The 14316-nt window shown below is 45.4% G+C and overlaps 1 protein-coding gene across 2 annotated transcripts; it reads left to right on the forward strand.

Moving 5' to 3' along the window:
• The first annotated feature begins 305 nt into the window (after nucleotides 1-305).
• Nucleotides 306-5687, forward strand: LOC146633251 (putative ATP-dependent RNA helicase DDX5). 2 transcript variants are annotated; one of them, XM_085351415.1, is made up of 13 exons: nucleotides 306-442; nucleotides 1170-1341; nucleotides 1453-1549; nucleotides 1632-1765; nucleotides 1883-1948; nucleotides 2093-2234; nucleotides 2333-2493; nucleotides 2604-2776; nucleotides 2866-2976; nucleotides 3067-3128; nucleotides 3218-3277; nucleotides 4542-4763; nucleotides 4941-5687. In XM_085351415.1, the coding sequence occupies exons 1-13, from the start codon at nucleotides 396-398 to the stop codon at nucleotides 5366-5368; spliced, it is 1875 nt and encodes a 624-aa protein (XP_085207541.1). In that variant the 5' UTR covers nucleotides 306-395; the 3' UTR covers nucleotides 5369-5687. The 2 variants fall into 2 exon arrangements, with proteins under 2 accessions (XP_085207541.1, XP_085207542.1); XM_085351416.1 differs by having other exon boundaries at nucleotides 4542-4776; nucleotides 4941-5033.
• The last annotated feature ends 8629 nt before the right edge of the window (nucleotides 5688-14316 follow it).

The raw sequence follows: 14316 nt of genomic DNA on the forward strand, positions 1-14316 counted from the left end.
AAGCATGTTATTCAGGAATAAAACACGAAAAACATTTCTTTGAGTTATTATTTCTGAAGCCTTTCTGACGTTTCTTCTATTTTGCCAAGCTTAGCTTCTAAAATAGATTTAGTAAAACTCTCGGAAAGACAGCTTATAGCTTAAAAGTTATGGTGAGTTTACTTCTTTGTTGTGTGTTATTGTGTGTTTTATTCACATTTTGAGCATTAAAAGTCGAACCCCGTATGGCGGATGAATACATCCCGGGGGGTGGAACTTCCTCTTGTTATAAAAACCGGACCCCGTTTTTGCGATACCGGCATTTCAGCGTCAGTGCCGGTCGGAATTTTTCAGTCGGCGGGCCAAGTCTGTTGTATTTATCCTTTTCCTTTTAATTTATACGGTTTGTACACAAAATGCCTGGATATTCCGACAGAGATCGTGGCAGAGACAGGGATAGAGGGTAAGTACATTATTTGATATATTTAGACTTTATTTTTTTAATCACCGTCTAGTAAAAATGTCCAAAGGCTTTCGTAGTCGAAAAAAAGAACCACTCAGCTCAATATTGTAGTTTTTGTCGATGAAAAAACAGGCAGAATTTACTTGAATTAACAGAAAGTGTCTCGCTTTGGAAAAACAGGCTTTTGACCGGTATATTTCAAACCCAAGGCCTAGGCCGGTGAGAGAAGCCCGCTGTCGTTGTCTTTGGCTCAAGGCCTAGTTTGGCCTCGTGCCCTGGCACACTGGGTTTTCGTTAGCTTCAGGATACGTTAGCAAATTCGGAAGGAAGCAGGGAGCTAATTCAAAATGTTGGTGATCGGAATCGCTTGGCCTCGCGTCCTCCCCACCTTTTGTGATTAAATCTAGCCTTTTCTGAGAAATGATTGTGGTCAGCGCGAGTGATGTTAGTAATGCTAGCACAGCTGGCTAGTCGGCTTTTCGCCATGTGGTAGCGTGAATGCGGATACAAAATGCCGGCTTTTTCGCCCCCTCTTTGTTCCTCTGCTGGCTGGAAAGTATATAGCAGCTATGTAATTTCAGAGAATGACGCAGTTAATAAGAAGTTTTCTATATTATAATAGTCGGTGTCTAAAGTGACAGCGCAAGTCGTATTTTTAATAATAACTGTAAGGAGACTGAGTTTAAAAAAAAAAAAACTTACACAAAAACTACTTTATTAATTTCAGTTATGGCGGTGGGCCTCCTCGTTTCGGTGGAAGCCGTGGTGGTGGTGGCGGTGGAGGAAAGTTTGGCAATCCCGGTGACCGACTGCGGAAGAAACACTGGAACCTGGACGAGCTCCCCAAGTTTGAGAAAAACTTCTATCAGCAGCATCCAGACGTTGCCCGGAGGTCTCATGTACGTATGACATGTTTTGTAACGCCTCTCGACATGTGCTCTGCCCTGCACGTGTTAGAAGTTATGCAATTGGTTGTGACCACTGATCTTATTTTTCTTCACTCTTTGCAGCCAGAGGTTGAACAGTACAGGAGATCCAAAATAATTACAGTGAAGGGGAGGGATTGCCCAAATCCTATCATGAAGTTTCATGAAGCAAGCTTTCCCTGTAAGTTTGAAAACAACTTAGTGAGATGGTATTGCAAACAGGTTAAATTATTTCAATTAACATTTGATTTCTTTCTTCTTAGCATATGTGATGGATGTCATCAACAAACAGAACTGGACTGAACCTACACCCATCCAGGCTCAGGGCTGGCCTCTGGCTCTTAGTGGCATGGATATGGTTGGCATTGCTCAGACTGGTTCTGGCAAAACTCTTGCTGTAAGTTCAGTATTGTTTTGTCTTTAAACAAATTGCAGCTTTAATCATCTGAGCTGACCAGATGATTTAATATTTCCTTGATACTTTTCTTACCTATGAAACTCTTTTGACTTGCAGTATCTGCTGCCTGCAATCGTTCACATCAACCACCAGCCTTTCTTGGAACGTGGAGATGGTCCAATTGTAAGTAACGACATGCTTTCTGTGTGTGTGTGTGTGTTAGCTTCAGTACTGGCTTGAGTAGGGGTTTTCGTGTTTTCTTTCTCAGTGTTGAAGTTGTGTAGCCATTTGAGCCATTTGTAAAAAGCTATTATCTTCCTCTAACAGTGTTTAGTGCTTGCCCCAACCCGAGAGCTGGCACAACAGGTGCAACAGGTGGCCGCTGAATATGGCAGAGCATCTCGTCTAAAGTCCACCTGCATCTATGGTGGTGCACCTAAAGGACCCCAGATTCGTGACCTGGAAAGAGGTACTGTTGCTTATTTTTATTTTTTATTTTTTTGGGGGCGGGGGTCAAGTGCTTGCCCTGTATAGTTAAGATGTTAACTTCTCATTATTACTTTAAAGGTGTGGAGATCTGCATTGCCACTCCAGGCAGACTCATTGACTTCCTGGAGGCAGGAAAGACCAACCTCCGTAGATGCACGTACCTTGTGCTTGATGAGGCTGACAGAATGCTGGACATGGGCTTTGAGCCACAGATTCGGAAAATCGTTGACCAAATCAGAGTAAGTTTCTGCATATATATCCAAGTAGACTTGTTGGAATAAAGTGATTCCCTGCTAGACATGTAATGCGTTGCAATTTTTTTTATTATTATTTTTTTTTATATTTGCAGCCTGACCGGCAGACTCTGATGTGGAGTGCCACTTGGCCCAAAGAAGTTCGCCAGCTAGCTGAAGATTTCTTGAAGGAATATGTTCAGATCAATATTGGGGCACTGCAGCTCAGTGCAAACCATAACATCCTGCAGATAGTGGATGTGTGCAATGATGGCGAGAAGGAGAACAAGTGAGTAACTGTTCTATAGTAAAGTGCCAACTGTAAGGTGACAGGATGTGTTCCTCAGTTTTACTTACGGAGTGTCTGATTTCTTGTAGGCTCATTCGTCTGCTTGAGGAAATAATGAGTGAAAAGGAGAACAAGACCATCATCTTTGTAGAGACTAAGAGGCGGTGTGATGACCTTACCAGGAGGATGAGAAGGGACGGGTAAGTGTTAAAACTAAACTACTGCTTTAAAGTACTGCTTTTGCTGAGATGTAGTAACACAACTAAATTTGAACCCTTGTTTACTTTTAGATGGCCTGCTATGGGAATCCATGGAGATAAAAGCCAGCAGGAGAGAGACTGGGTGCTCAATGGTAAATTTAAACCACTGGTTAAACTGAGATTCAGAATAAAAAGTGCACATCATGGTTGAGTCTTACAGCGTTTGGTTTCTGTTTTCTAGAGTTCAAATATGGGAAGGCGCCAATTCTCATTGCCACAGATGTTGCATCCAGGGGTTTAGGTCAGTATCCTCCATGATGTGTTTAATACCTATATTGTACCTCTAAAAAGAGAGTATATTTGCTTTCTTTAACTTTTCTGCTTCTTTCTGAGTTTCTCCCCTGGCCTTAAGGAGCAGTCTATGTGGCAGGGCCTTGGCATGACAAGCCCAGGTATCCAGAGGGGGAAGGAGGATTCTTGGAGGTGTCCCGACTGGCGAGGCACGGGTCTCCCAGTTGTGCAGATGTACAGAGGTGACCAGGCCCAAGTGCAGAATAACGCTCTGGCCTGCCTAAAAGAGGGGGAAGTTGAAGGACTCCCCATATGCTCATCTGTTCTCTGGCAATGGTTTGGACTGCTTCACACACCCAGGCTCTAACTCTCCCAGCTCGAAGCCCACCAACACAGCCTCTGATTGTCTTGCATTTGTTTGGGCATGGCAAGTCATTAGTCATATTAGGTGCTTCCTTATTAGACTTTTAAAAGCATGGGTGGCTTAATGTTGCAGTTTCCTAAACTTCTGTCTGAAGAGCAGTCTGTCAGATCGGTCATACCTTCACCTCTGTAAAGACATGGCTACTGGCCCTTTTGGTGACAGTGGGACATGCTAGTTGGACAAACTTGGACAAAATCCAAGCTCACACTCCTCCCTCGCCTGCGTTTCAAAGTCATGTCGAGACCTGCCAACGAGAGACATTGTGATCAAGTGAACAGTGGGTCTGGAAAAGCTGAGAAGGGGTGCACTTGTAGACATCCTGCAAATGGGTTCAGAGCTACAGTTTCTTGCCAAGAGATGCACATGTGAGCTTTAAAACAAAGGTCTCATGTGTGCGTAACAAAGGGACCTCGGTAAAAGCTAGTTGAAGCACACTCGGAGGCAGTAGTGTGCATAGCAGCCCTACTGTGTAGCGACATGAGGTCACTTGACAATATGAGGGGCGTGTTCTGCAATGGGAATGGACTAGTGAATGCATACTCCAAGAATGGTAAGGCTGCTGATCCATTCTTTTTTGTGTGGTTTGGCAGTTGCTTAGCAGGGAAGGTTTTTATTTTCTCACTGGATTAGGAGCTAACGGAGTGTGCATCGTTTCTCTCTTCCCACCGTAGTCTCCCCGAGGATTATGTGTCTAATGCCAGTCAATTTGCAGCCTTTGTGGGTTAACCAGCAATCCCACCGTCATGACCGTACTAACTTGCCCTCTTTTGTTTTTGATCCGGTTGTTGTGGTGGCGCCGGTGCACATTTTGTGTGCTGTCCTCTTTTTATGCCACACTGCAACATTACAGATGTTGAAGACGTCAAATTTGTCATCAACTTTGACTACCCCAACAACTCCGAGGACTATATCCACCGCATTGGCAGAACGGCTCGTAGCCAAAAGACAGGCACAGCCTATACCTTCTTCACACCAAACAACATGAGGCAAGCCGGCGACCTCGTCTCTGTGCTTCGAGAGGCCAACCAGGCTATCAACCCAAAGCTCCTCCAAATGGCAGAAGACAGAGGAGGTAAATCTAATTGGTGAGATACAAAAATGGTGATGAGTCTCTTTAACCCGCTCCTCCTTTCTTTTAAGATTAATTTCTTTATCACGACTTTATCTTTGCATCAACTTTGAGTTTAAATTGCTTTCACTAAAACGTGTTCCTGTATCGCTTTTCTAATGTTGCCACATCTCTTTTTAGGTCGTTCAAGGGGAGGCAGAGGTGGTGACTATCGAGATAATCATCGAGATAGGTATTCCTCAGGAAGGCGCGATTTTGGCAATTTTAGGGACAGGGACAACAGAGGCTTTGATAATGGACCAGCTAAGTCTTATGGCATGAGTTCTCAGAATGGAGGCTATGGGGGCAACAACGGCAATGGCTTCAATGGAGGAAGCTACAATGGTAACGGACAGTCAAACTTTAGTAGTAACCAGACTGGGTCATTCGTAGGCCAGAACAACTTCCAGGGCCAGCAGTTTGGTGCTGGTAAGGCTGTTGCGCAGAATGGTGTGAGTCATCCCCCATTCCCCTTCCCCCAGGGACAGGCTCCGCCACCGCCGCAGCAACAGCAGCATCCTCCACCGTCACTGGTGCCGTACCCCATGCCTCCTCAGTTCTCACAGTAAACTTGTCGTACACTTGAAAGAAGTAATTTATTGCTTTTTGTCTGAGTTGTATACTTGATCCAGATTTTTTTTTTTTTTGTATTTACACAACAGGGTTACAACAACTCCAACCTCTGTCAAACCTTTTTAAGATCTGCAGTGCAGCACTAGTGATGTTGCACACATTTTTCCTAATGCTATTTAATTTGTTACATTCCTGTTTAGTTAAAATTTTGTACTAGGTAAATAAAAATGTATCAGTTTTCACGTGTATCATTGAAAGTGATGTTAAGTTCCTTTCTTGAAAGTGCACTGCATGATCTTTCAAATAAACTCCTGAAAAGACAGTTTTGTGTCTCCTTTACTACAACATGAATGTTGCTGAGTCATTAGAGGAGCGGTATTAGTATGACTCTCAATGTCCAGCAGATGTCAGGGTCCTGCAAGAATTCAAGCAAAGTGTGCAATCAGGTACAACAATCCCTTAAACCAGCATTTAACCTAATGACAATCAGGTGTCTCAGGGTTTTTGTGTTACTGATGTTGCCATAACAGGAGCAAAAATAAAAATCACCTTGCTTAATCTAGTAGCTGAAATAGTATTTGTTTTGCAGGGAGGGTGGTGCCAGGTGAAGGCAAAATGGTTAAAAGGGTTGCATCCCACCACAACTTAATGACAGTGTTCATAAAACATGAGTTTTGGGTTTGTATAAATGCATTAATGTTAAATTTTGAATACCTGTGGAGCTGCTAGTAGGCTGAGATGAAGCAATGTCTACATCTGCTGGTAGAGAATTGAATAGCAAAGTGATTTCTTGTCTACTTCAAGTTACGTTTTACTGCAGTATGAGCAGAGTAACGACTACTGGGCAAGCTTTTCCATGCAGTGCTCCACTTGACTATCAGCAAAATCTGTTATTTCATATGTTAGCCATCTCTTTTTTTTGTTTTTTTTGCCTGTCCCGTTTGGCTCTTTTGCCATCAGAATTGTTGTCTAAAGGCAAACAAAGATGCCCAACGGATTTACTTTACCAAATTGACCATCCCAGCCTTGCCGTAATGGTCCATTTGATTCACCTTTTATTGTTTATTTTATTTTCACTTACTGAATACGGGACAGACTTGACTGGGGGAAAGAAGGGGAGAAAGAAAGAGGGAAAGAGAAACAGCTGAGAAGAGGGACGGGGGAGAAGGGCAAAAAACATAAACCAACAGAACGGGCAGAGAAAAAAAAATGCATATATCAATCACCTGGATCACCTGCTGAGAAAGAAAAAAGAAAACAAGCAGAAGAGAACAAGAGTAATAGAATAAACAACATCACAATGATATATGGGAATATGACAGTAAATACTAAATATTAAACATTATTGTGCAGCACATAAGATCAACAGAACACAGTGTGCTTTGAGGTAGGAGCCAAAAAGGGTGTAGTTTGTGGGTGTGATCACCCGTGTGTACACCTGTGAGCATGGACGCGCTTGTTTTTTGTTTTTTAAAAGGTTCCTTCATGTAAAAATCTGCTAGAGGGTGTGTGTGTGTGTGTGGGGGGGGGGCACAGCCCCGTCCTCCAGGGCATGAAGCAGGTATGGAGGAGATCAAAACTCCAGACATCCAGAGGCCCCCAGAACACAAGAGACCAAGGAAGACCAACAGAGGGGCAGCCACGCCACTGTCCCGGAAAGAGCTGAGGAGAGTCCCAGATGAGGGGTCACTCAGCAGCCGCGGAGCAGAAGCCAGGGGGAGTTGCAGTGACGCGCCCGTGAGCTCCGCCGGCAGCCAGTCGTGCCTGAGTGACCGAGCCCCAGGCCGAGAGGCCGGGGGCACCCCACCTCCGAAGTGGCCCGAGCGAGCCCCAGGCTCCAGGCCCCGATAAGCGGCCGCCAAGGAGTGAGCCGGTGTGTACCTGGACACCCATCCCCGGACACAAAGAACCACCAATGCACCGATGTCTGAGGGAGTCCGCCACTGGCAGGAGAAGTGGTGGTAGGGGGAGATAGGCCTCCAAACCTTGGAGGGCCTGAGATGTCCCCAGAGAGGTGGCGTCTGATACGCAACCTGACATATAGACACAGACATACAGGCACACACAGATACAAACATCCATTCCCACCCTCATGCTCTCATATGCACTTACTCCACACTCAACCAACGTGGAGACAGACATAAAGAGACGCTGTACACACGATCACACTCCCCAAGCGTACTCTACAAACCGGGTCTAGGTACCCCCGCCCCTGGAGGGGGGAACTTCACCCAGACCCAGGTGGTGTTACCCTTTTCCCTGCGGTGGGGGGAGGCAGACCGCCCCGACTCCGCAGCAGCAGGAAGGCTCCACACTCCAGACCGCAGTCAGACGGCCAACTCCTCCTCCTAGTCCTAGCCCCCCTGCTCCAGCAGGTCGCAGAGAATGGGGGGTGAGAGAAGACTCCAAACCTCCCTCCACCCGCTCATTGTAGTGTTGATGCATGTGTGTTCTAAGGTGCATTTAAAACCCAGGAGGGCTTGGAGCTACCTGCCAGAGAGCAGCAGGTAAGCGCATGGTCCCTCCTGCTAGCCCTCAATGTCTACGTGTATTTAACTCATTCACTGCCAGCCATTGGCAGTGAATGAGTTAAACCCATTGACTCATTCACTGCCATTGACGGCTATAGACGTCAATGGCAGTGAATGAGTTAAAATTGAGAGGTGGGCAACGACGTCCAGGGTGGGGTGTACACCCTGATGGTACTTTGGATTCCGTGTATCGTGCCCACCCCCAAGATCCTATATGTATGTGTAATGAGAGTGTGAGTAATGTGAATGTCTAAGTTGTGGGATAAAATTGAGGCAGAGGCAGCCAGAAGGGGACAGGGGGGGTAGCCTCCTCTGCACCCTGGTGACATACCCCTACTCCAAGGCCCTGCATGTGTGGGTGGTTGTGGTGGAGCGGGGAGAGGGAGGCAGCTGGAGATGGGGAGGGAAGGAAGGGAGGGGCAAGTGACCCCTCCCTGGGGCCAGCTCCCCCGCTGACCCCAGTAGGCACCCCCATACTCCGCGACCCGCCAGGGAAAGGGGGCCCAGGCCCATCCAGACCGGGGCCCAGTGCAGCAGCGCCTCCCGGCCCCACAGAGCACGGGACAGTCCACCCAACCCCACCACAGAGAAAACTGCACCCACCCCACCATCCACTCATCTTCCAGACTACATAAGACAATAAACACCCAGGCTGAGATCTTCCTCCACCTCTCCTGTATCTCCCCTCCTGCAGAGGGAGCTCCTGAGGAGAGGAAAGCTCCTGCAAGATGTGACAATCTCCCCCACCAGTTGAAGAGCCCCCCAGGTGGCTCGATGCACCGGCGGCACCCTGCTCCAGGGCTGGGCCCCCATGCATGTTAGCCATCTCTGCAGTGTTAAGATGGAAATAGGCAGTCTTGAGCTGTGTATCCCACTCCGCGTTTACACTCCTTATAGCAGTTGGCACATGTTTGGCTACTTCCTGAGAACATCCAGTTATCCATAAAATGTACAAAACAAAGTGTTATCCAATATCTATCTTTAGGCAAGCACATGTTAGGTTCACAACTACAACCTTCTATTTAAAATAAGTCACAGGTAAAGAAATTTTGTGCAGCAGAAATATTAGGAACAAACTAAAGGAATCAAGTGTACTTATGTACACTACATAAAGATATGGAGATATCACTGATTTTGCTCATTTAACTCCTTTTTTGATTAGGAAGCACAACTGTTCTGTCATAGCTCTAGTAAGACTAAGCATTGCAGTCTTTCTCATTAAGGTTAAAAGAGGATGCGGGTCCCAGTTATCACAGCGCAGCTGGTGCTCCACCCAATGAATATATATATTCATGATAAAGAGACTGAAATCTGGTCACAGGTCAGTGGCGAATGATTACAGATCAGATCTCTGGATGAACAGTCCCCGCTGCTGCTCACAGGTGCTGTGGGTGCGGCTGATTAAACTGCTTTCTACATGTTTACAGAACCATAACGTAGAAGTATGTGAGGAACGCACGCTGTGTAAATACTACAGAGCCAGAGAAGAGCTCTTTTTTTTTTTGTGACAGCCACACCTCAATGCCGACAGCATTATCTGAAATGAACACACGCTTGTCTTGTATGTTTTTTTCTTTTCAGGACTACAACCTTTTTTACATTGTGAAATCAATTTACGGCAGGTACGTTTGATTGGGAGAACAAGCTTATCTTTCATGAATTGCATAATGTGTCATTTAAACAGATGGGCTGGGTTTAAGGACAGAGGCGGATCACACCATTGCTGCCTTTGAGGAAGCTTAAAATGTGCCTATGACCTCACTGCCCTCGTCTTACTCATTGCTTGTGTCATTCTGCACTTTTTTTTCTAGAAACAGTTCATGGCAAAACACTTCCACTGATAAAAGTTCATCATTAACCCTGCTGCTTCAAAGCAGAGCTGTCATAGTTTTGAATGAATTTTTATCTTATTTGAAATGAATTAGATGCTTTTTCCTCTTAGTTTACTATAATATCCTCTCTTCTGAAACATCTTCTTAATGCTTATCCAAGTCAGGGCTATCCTAGTTGTAATTAAGTGTGGGTGGGGTACACCCTGGACAGGCTGCTAGTCCACCACGAGTCAGACAATCATTGACATTCCCACCCTAACACTGTCATCTTAAAGCTGGGGGGCACAAGGGGACCAGGCTGAGCATGTCTTCTAGCAACATATACTCACATTCATATATACTTCAACTGTAGTAACAAAGGCATTTCTCAAATTAATTTCATCTAATTAATTATAAACAAAGAGTAGAAAGCAGTCAGCCATATTTTAAATCAGGTCATTTAAAAGTTTGTTAAATGACAATTATTTATTGCCCATTAGAGTTAAAAAAAAAAAAAAAGTTACATAACAATAAAAATATCCATTATGAAACTTAGCTGCCCTTTAACGTTAAAGCACAAGTTAATGGTGCTAATGTGTTTCCCTGAACGCCAGGAAGTGGAGCAAACCACTGTGAGGTGTACGCTTCTATAATGAAATTCAAATTCATTTTATTATATTATTTTAAATCATATAGTTACATTTACAATTACGCATTGATACGGTGGCCCAGTGAGGCAACTTAAGCAAAGACCAGTAAAAAGAAATGCACATGAAACACGACTGATATGGAAGAATATGAAGCAAAAGTAAAAAAAAATAATATATATATATGTATATGTATGTATATATATATATATATATATATATATATATATATATATATATATATATATATATATATATATATATATATATATTTAAATATATATAAAAAAAACACCCAGCACGCCCCTGCGGGCGGTTTATCCTTCAGGCTCGGGTCCTCTACCAGAGGCCTGGGAGCTTGAGGGTCCTGCGCAGTATCTTAGCTGTTCCCAGGACTGCGCTCTTCTGGACAGAGATCTCCGATGTTGTTCCCGGGATCTGCTGGAGCCACTCGCCTAGCTTGGGAGTCACCGCACCTAGTGCTCCGATTACCATGGGGACCACCGTTACCTTCACCCTCCACATCCTCTCGAGCTCTTCTCTGAGCCCTTGGTATTTCTCCAGCTTCTCGTGTTCCTTCTTCCTGATATTGCTGTCATTCGGAACTGCTACATCGATCACTACGGCCGTCTTCTTCTGTTTGTCTACCACCACTATGTCCGGTTGGTTAGCCACCACCATTTTGTCCGTCTGTATCTGGAAGTCCCACAGGATCTTAGCTCGGTCATTCTCCACCACCCTTGGGGGCATCTCCCATTTTGACCTCGGGACTTCCAGGTTATACTCAGCACAGATGTTCCTGTACACTATGCCGGCCACTTGGTTATGGCGTTCCATGTATGCCTTGCCTGCTAGCATCTTGCACCCTGCTGTTATGTGCTGGATTGTCTCTGGGGCATCTTTACACAGCCTGCACCTGGGGTCTTGCCTGGTGTGATAGACCCCAGCCTCTATGGATCTTGTACTCAGAGCTTGTTCTTGTGCTGCCATGATTAGTGCCTCTGTGCTGTCTTTCAGTCCAGCTTTGTCCAGCCACTGGTAGGATTTCTGGATATCAGCCACCTCCTCTATCTGCCGGTGGTACATACCGTGCAGGGGCCTGTCCTTCCATGATGGTTCCTCGTCTCCCTCCTCTTTCTTGGGTTTCTGCTGCCTGAGGTATTCACTGAGCACTCGGTCAGTTGGGGCCATCTTCCCAATGTATTCTTGGATGTTCGTTGTCTCATCCTGGACTGTGGTGCTGACACTCACCAGTCCCCGGCCCCCTTCCTTCCGCTTAGCGTCCAGCCTCAGGGTGCTGGACTTGGGGTGAAACCCTCCATGCATGGTAAGGAGCTTTCTTGTCTTTATGTCAGTGGCTTCTATCTCCTCCTTTGGCCAGCCTATTACCCCAGCAGGGTACCTGATCACGGGCAGGGCGTACGTGTTGATGGCCCGGATCTTGTTCTTACCATTCAGCTGACTCCTCAGGACTTGCCTGACCCTCTGCAGGTACTTGGTGGTTGCAGCTTTTCTAGCGGCCCCTTCATGGTTCCCATTCGCCTGCGGGATCCCCAGGTACTTGTAACTGTCCTCTATGTCTGCAATGTTGCCTTCTGGTAGTTCAATCCCCTCAGTTCTGACTACCTTCCCTCTCTTTGTTACCATCCGACTACACTTCTCCAGTCCGAATGACATTCCAATGTCATTGCTGTATAGCCTGGTAGTGTGGATCAGTGAATCGATGTCTCGTTCACTCTTGGCATACAGCTTGATGTCATCCATGTACAGGAGGTGGCTGACAACTGCTCCGTTCCGTAGTCGGCATTCGTAGCCAGTCTTGTTAATGATCTCACTGAGGGGGTTCAGGCCTATGCAGATCCCGCACTTGATGGTGACTTGTGCTATGGGCTTGGAGTTGGCCTCTAGTGTTGTACGCCACATCCCCATTGAGTTCCTGATGAAGGCTCTTAGGGTCCCATTGATCTTGTACAATTCTAGGCATTCCAGTATCCAGCTGTGGGGCATTGAGTCATAGGCCTTCTTGTAATCAATCCAGGCAGTGCACAGGTTGGTCAGTCTGGTCTTGCAGTCTCGGCTGATTGTTCTGTCTATCAGTAGCTGGTGTTTTGCGCCTCTGGTATTCTTGCCAATCCCTTTCTGTGTCCCGCTCATGTATTGACCCATGTGCCTGTTCATCTTAGCCGATATGATGCCTGACAGGAGCTTCCATGTAGTACTGAGGCAGGTTATTGGTCATATATATATTTATATATATCTATCTATATCTATATCTATATGACTCCTGTCTCAGTGCGATCCTTCGCATGTTTTGGTTTCTGTCTCTTCGGAAGCTGTTCCATCACGATATTGTGTACCCAAAAACATTTCTGTTGTATTTTGTGTGCTTTTTTCTGCATTTCTAATTTTAGTTCATTTCTAAATATGCCTCCTAGTGTTAACCACTCAGGGCTTTGGTACACTGAGGATGAAAACACCAGTTTGCCTAAAAAGGGGGAAGCAGCCCACTTGAGGGAAGGGGGAACCCGAGACCAATTCTTTAGCTGTGCCCTTGCCCCATAGACTGTGGTGAAATCTGGAGCAACCTCAGAATGCATTGAAGCTGCTGAGTATTCCCTCGGTGTTAACTCTGTTTTTGTTCTGTACAAGGATGTAAATCTGGCTCTTCAAGCTCTTTAATGTTCCAGTGACTTCATCAGGTAGTTAGTACATGTCAGATGTTTGATTGCAGAACAGGGTGATTTACGGTGTTAGGCTGTAAGGTTATTATTAGGTCGAAACCTCAACCAAAACTAAAACTTGGTATGGCTGCAGGCTCAGGCAGTAACCGTCTGCCGGTTCATTACTGTGGGAAAAACATTTCATGCTGTCACTGTTGATCTTGCAGATTCAAAGTGCTGCAGGGGTCAAAGTGTCACGTCCATGACCCCAACCATGAGCTGCTTTTCATGTCCGACCACCTCTGTTTGATTTTACTTCGTTTTACCTTTTTCTGGCTTCTACTCAATCCCTCCCTGTCCTCCTGCGCAGGTATGTAGGAGTTGGTTTCCTGAGTAACTGCTCTGGGTGTGCATCAGACACACCTACAGCAAGCATGAGACGGAGCAGCGTGCTGAACTAATTTCTTACAAACTCATATTGTTTGACTCCACGAGCAGAGGTGCATCTAACTCCAATCACCCACGTTAATTACTAAGCATGCTGCATACTTACACAGGCACACACACACACACTCAAGATACAATGCATGCTCTGCAGCCCTGCAGATTATCTTTGTTATCAGCTCTTTTCTTTTCTTTATTTACCTCTTTTGGCAGCAGGTGAAGTTTGCATTCCTCACATTAGACCTTGACTCCTGTCCGGTAATTTCACAGGGTGTGTGTGTGTGTGTTTGTTTGTGTGTGTGTGTGTGTGTGTGTGTGTGTGTGTGTGTGTGTGTGTGTGTGTGTGTGTGTGTGTGTGTAGGCACAGACGATATAGAAATTTATATGCTCACCCACGCTGAAAGGTGAAAGGTCAACTATTTAGAGTACCACCCAACATTTAATGAAACTGAGTATACAATTTAGATTTCATACTCTGTCTTTTCTGTTTTTATTCATACTTCTCAGATAACAAATACTGAAACGTAGCACAGTGAAAATCTAGGTTAGACCTTTGATTGTCACATCTAAACAAAGAGAGTAAAGATGAGCCTGATATCCAGTCAAGTGGCTAGTTTTTCTACATTCCCCTGTAATCATCTCTGAGGGGACCACGAGTGCTTTGTGAGAAGCAACTTTAGAGCCCGTTACTATGATGAAATTCTGTAAAATGATCAAAAAAAAGGAAAACAAATCCCACTGAGCTGACTGTAAGTCACATATGAGCTAATCAATGATTCTGGTGTAACCTCAGGAGCAAAATGATGTTCTGTCAGATTTTCCTCTCGAGTTTCCTGCAAAGGGATTAAAAA

Source organism: Diplotaxodon limnothrissa, linkage group LG4, assembly GCF_057381915.1.
Source record: "Diplotaxodon limnothrissa isolate DT_005_m linkage group LG4, D_limnothrissa_male_GT1.1, whole genome shotgun sequence".
NCBI lineage: Eukaryota > Metazoa > Chordata > Actinopteri > Cichliformes > Cichlidae > Diplotaxodon > Diplotaxodon limnothrissa.

Excerpts from the sequence above, each read along its gene's own strand:
- LOC146633251 (XM_085351415.1), top strand. The coding sequence starts at position 396 with ATGCCTGGATATTCCGACAGAGATCGTGGCAGAGACAGGGATAGAGG. Across the intron at positions 443-1,169 it reads GGCAGAGACAGGGATAGAGG|TTATGGCGGTGGGCCTCCTC; the intron begins GTAAGTACATTA and ends TATTAATTTCAG. Across the intron at positions 1,766-1,882 it reads GTTCTGGCAAAACTCTTGCT|TATCTGCTGCCTGCAATCGT; the intron begins GTAAGTTCAGTA and ends TTTGACTTGCAG.